Raw genomic sequence first — 5,297 nt, forward strand, 5'->3', positions numbered from 1 at the left:
ATAGTGTTGAGTAAAGAGAAATACAAGAGTCATGTTGGTCTATGGAATCTGACAGTCATAGGAAGTCTGGGAGCGCCTTCTCCAACTAACACAATCTCTTGGTGGGAGAAGGGAGGATACAGCACTCTTCCAATAACTGAAAGATGTTACCGAGAAGCTTGAGATTTGTTCACTGTTTCTCCTAGAGTGTCAGACATGGAAAAAAAATGAGCTCAGTCACAAGAGAAGAGATTGTGGCTGAATGAAATAAAAAAGCATTCTAAAAGGAGAAGCAGTTTTAGGGCTGAGCCAGGGAATCAGAGAAGTTCTGTTTCCACTTCACCTATTGTCTTAATTCAATTACTGAGCAGCCATCAGTCAGAAAAGCTTCAACTGGAATTCCTACAGAGAGGAGGCTCAGGCTAAATGGTCTCATTTAGGTGCCATTCAGATTTATGAATGTAGGACTTCCAGTTTTGCGCCCGCAGCACATGGCCATGTGAGAGCAGACCTCTGCTCCCCATAGCTAGTTTCTTCGTGCTTGGGGGACCCTAGATGGGTCTGAAGCTGCCCCAGAGAGATGACCATGAAGGAGGGGCACCCCCATTGATCATGAAGTGACAGTAATTGCTTTGTTTGATCTGGGGAAAGCCCTCCGAACCCGACAGGAGAAAGGCTAGTGTGAGATCAGTGTCTAGCCCAAGCTGCTTGCAGCCGAAGTCCCAGAGCACGAACCTAAACATTGGTGAATAGTGTGCTTGGAATTGGTGAGAGTACCGATCTTCTATCTACTATCTAAATTCTTGAACAGATCTCCAAAGCAAGAAAAGCTCCAGAAATGGAGGGGACTATATCCCCATTCCCTTACAGATGGAAGCGGCAAATTAATATTAAAGGAGGGAAGAAATATATTAAAATTTGATTTAAAATACTTCAGTCTGGACAAATTTAGGAACTAAAAAACTGTCAAGATTATACCCTAATTTTTCTGTTTCAAAACTTCTATTAGTTTCAGGCACCAGTTACCACTACCACTCTGATATAACAAGTCTTTATAAGATGGCGCCTCCGTCACCACAAATCTAGGTATAGTTAAAAAAATATGTGATGGTATCACCCAAGTTGGAAGTTTAACATCAAACTTAAAAAAATACTTTTGCCAAACTCTTAACAATGCAGCCCTTATTATATGATTTCTAAAAGTTTTATCAATCTTTTTCTGCATGAAAAGGTAGGCATGCCACCCAAAGTACAAGTCCCATCCTTCAACATTCAATATCCTTTTGTTAGACNCAAACAACTCTCCAAGCTTAGAGTTCAATAATAATTTTTGATCTTTAGCCACAATATGAGTCTCTTGTAGACATGTAATGTCATTATTAAAATGTCTTAGGTAATGAAAAACCTTACGTCTTTTGTGAGGAACATTGAGTCCCCCCACATTCCAAGATATAAGCTTACACATTAGGAGGTTTCAATCCACTGACAATACTTTCTGCATAGGACTTGACAAAAACCTTAGGTCGAGCGCCACCTACTGGCTCCGAAATAGCAGGTGTCGGACAATCAGCTGTAGGGCTATCAGCTGGAGGGCGGGCTGTCATCTGCCTTTCTTTCTCCTTGCGTCTATGGGCTGCACGAGTCACTCTTTGTTCCTTCCCATTATCTTTTAAACTCCCTTCCTGAACGGAAGCAGAAGGGAGGTCCACAATCAATTGCTCAGCTACGTCGCTCTTTTGTGATATGGGCGGGCATTCTGCTTGCAAAACGGACGCCATAAAATCCTTAGCTTTCTTGATCGAATTAATTCTGTAGCGCTTGCCAGCCAGTGTTACAACTATGCCCACAGGTATATCCCATCTGAAAATTATTTGTCTATTCTTAAGCTCCTGTGTCAAAAAAGCATAGTCCCGGCGCGCTCTAAGTATTTTCGCTGGAATTTCTTTCAAGAGAATAATGTCTTGGTTTAAGATCTTAAATCTTTGTTGATAAAAAAGCTGCATTATTTCATTTCGTCTCGACTTTCTTGTAAAATAAACCACTATGTCCCTTGGCAAATTCTTTTGGCGAGCAATCCACGAGTTGACCCTAAAAACACGTTCTAATTCCAAATAAATTTCCTGGCCGCAAGACAAAACATCCATAAGTACATCTGAAATTACTTGTCTCAAATTCTCCTTTGGATCCTCAGCCAGCCCCCGGATCCGAATTGCAAACTCCATATCACGAAATTGGGCAATTAACACATCAGACTTAACATTTTCCAGACTCTCCTCTACAAGTTCAAGCCTATGGTCACTTACTTCTGCTCTTTGTTCATTCTCTTCAACCCTTTCCGCCACCGCATCTACGTATTTAGCCAAATCTTGAAAAGCAGTTGCCACATTCAAACAGAAATCCTCGTGCTTCTGTGATAAATCCTGTTGTTGCTGTAATACTTGATCAAATCTGNTGATAGCTCAAAATTGGAAGAGTAAAATTTTACCTACAATGGAAGATTGGAGATTGAAAGTTTCGCACCTTGCTGAAATGGCAAAGATTTCAGCTTATTTGAAGAATCACTCAAATGAACAATTTTTATCTATATGGAGAAGATGGATTGTTTATATTCAAAAGAAGCATAGAATAGTGGAATATAATTTAGGTTTTTAGAAAATTCTTTCTTTTTTTTTTAATATACTTTACTTACTCATGTAGAATAATATAATTTAGGTTTTTAATTAATTGGTTTTTTTCCCCTTTTTTTATATATATATTTCACTTATTTATGTAAAATTTACATATCTTGTGGAGTTAGAGATATTAATAATTGTTTACTTATATTTGAATACTATCCTGGGATTAGGTTTGGGAAGTCTCGGGGGGTGGGTGGGTGGGGGATGTGGGTGTTTTTTATATTATATTGTGTTATATTTGTGATGTTTTTTTTATGATGAAAATAATAAAAAATTCTTATTGAAAAAAAAAAGATTATACCCTAATTTTTTTTGATGGAATTATAAAAATATATAACAAAAATAACTTTTTGATTGAAAGAAAAACTGAAAAAAGAAATAACTGCTGACATCTAGTGGAGACTCAGAGAATAGAATACTAACAATAAGGACTCAGAAATTGGCAGAGTGCCTAGAAACAAAGAAAAAGTTGTTCCTTTGAATTGCAAATAACCTTGAAGACAGCTGGGAACAAAGGAAGAGCCAGCTATAAGATTAAAAAGTGTTTGAAAAAAAAACACCAGGACAAGAGATTTGACTCGCCCTACCAGATGGACTATTATGTGAATAAACATTTGTTTGAATGTGGCTAAAAGAACAGAGAATTTTGAACACAAAGGGGCCTTATAACAAGAAGAATAAGAGATTTAAGTAATATCGTATGTTTTATAATATATGAAATGTTAAATAGTAGGTTGATGTAACTTTTATTAATATATAAATGAAATATAAACTGATTGGAAAGGATGTTATATCTAGATATTATAAGATAGATAAAAAGTATAGTATTTTTATAATGCATGATATAAAATATTGGGAGGATGCACCTAAATGGGAAAATTTTGACAGGTAGATGACTATTATGAAAAAATTATGACTGATAAGAATTGAATTGAATATAAGGGAATTTAAGCGAACAAAAATTATAAAAATAGGATGTATGCTGAACTAATGAGATGATGGTTATGAGAATAATATAAACTGAAAAAAATGTTATATAGAGAGATTATTATTATTAGTATAAATATAAAAAATGCCTATATCTAATCATTTATACATTGAAAATATTAAGAATTATATTTTGGCTAAGGTTGAAAAGGAGAATACAAATGGGAGAACAGAAGATCAAAGAAATGTATCATTAATTAATATATTAATTATGGAATGATCAACTTTAATTATTATTGATCGTTAATTAATTATCATTGTCCTTTTTTTCTTGTAATAATAATAATAATAATAATAATAATAATAATAATAATAATAATAGTAGTAGTAGTAGTAGTAGTAGTAGTAGTAAAGTTGGAAGGGACCTTGGAGGTCATCTAGTCCAACCCCCTGCTCAGGCAGGAAACCCTATATCATATAAACCCTATATCATATAAACTGAAAACAATGTTATATACTAATACTAATACTAATACTAATACTAATACTAATACTAATACTAATACTACTACTACTACTACTACTACTACTACTACTACTACTAATAATAATAATAATAATAATAATAGTAAAGTTGGAAGGGACCTTGGAGGTCATCTAGTCCAACACCCTGCTCAGGCAGGAAACCCTATATCATCTCGGACAAATGGCTGTCCAGTCTCTTCTTAAAAACTGCCAGTGTTGAAGCATTCACCACTTCTGGAGGCAGGTTGTTCCACTGGTTAATTGTTCTAACTGTCAGGAAGTTTCTCCTTAGTTCAAGGTTGCTCCTCTCCTTGCTTAGTTTCCACCTGTTGCTTCTTGTCCTGCTTTCAGGCGCTTTGGAGAATAGCTTGACTCCCTCTTCTTTGTGGCAGCCCCTGAGATATTGGAACACTGCTATGTAGAGATTATTATTATTTGTATAAATATAGAAAATGCCTATATCTAATCATTTATACATTGAAAATATTAAGAATTATATTTTGGCTAAGGTTGAAGAAGGAGAATACAAATGGGAGAAGAGAAGATCAAGGAAATGTATCATTAATTAATATATTAATTATGGAATGATCAAATTTAATTATCATTGTCCTTTTTTTTCTTGTTAAAATATAAACCAAGACAACACGCTGTATACCAGGCACTGGAGATTGTTATAGTTAAAAACTAATAAAATATCTATAAAAAGATTTATGAATGTAGAAGTCTGTGATGCTAATCACAAACTTATACATACAGGAATTTATTTAAAACGCACAAATCTTTTTCTAAAATTACTAGTGTTTAATATAAAAATGTATCTGTCATGGTGCCATTTGTAACTTTATGCCCTGAGCAATTAGATTAGCCAAATCTGATGTTCTTTTGTAGCACAAGTAGGTTGAAAAGATGATCCTCCTTCTCTGTTGGATTCCACCTATAAGGGAACTAAATTTGATGGATCCATATTGGGACCCCATACCTGCCATGGATGCAGCCTTGGTGCTCCTGATCTTTCTTCTCCCCCTTTTCTTCTCCTCTTGGATCTGGAGGAATATGCAGCCTTTAAGGCATGGGCTAGAGTCTTTATGACACTATAAAAATGGTGGTAAGTGGTGATCTTGATCATGTTCCTTTTCTGTTGGATCTTCAGTGGTGCTTTCTGGGTGCATCTTCTCCGGCCTTTGACAGAGA

At 35.3% G+C, this 5,297-nt stretch overlaps 1 protein-coding gene across 1 annotated transcript in view; it reads right to left on the reverse strand.

Annotated features, from left to right (window-relative positions):
- Positions 1-5,297, reverse strand: part of LOC107298967 (metabotropic glutamate receptor 2-like) — a 46,194-nt gene that overhangs the window by 35,952 nt on the left and 4,945 nt on the right. The window contains exon 2 of the mRNA XM_015828326.1: positions 2,283-2,437. Coding sequence (XP_015683812.1) covers positions 2,283-2,437 — 155 coding nt within the window. The remainder of the gene's footprint in view (positions 1-2,282; positions 2,438-5,297) is intronic.

This window comes from Protobothrops mucrosquamatus, unplaced genomic scaffold (assembly GCF_001527695.2).
Source record: "Protobothrops mucrosquamatus isolate PMUCROS unplaced genomic scaffold, P.Mucros_1.0 scaffold4402, whole genome shotgun sequence".
Classification (NCBI taxonomy): Eukaryota; Metazoa; Chordata; class Lepidosauria; order Squamata; family Viperidae; genus Protobothrops; species Protobothrops mucrosquamatus.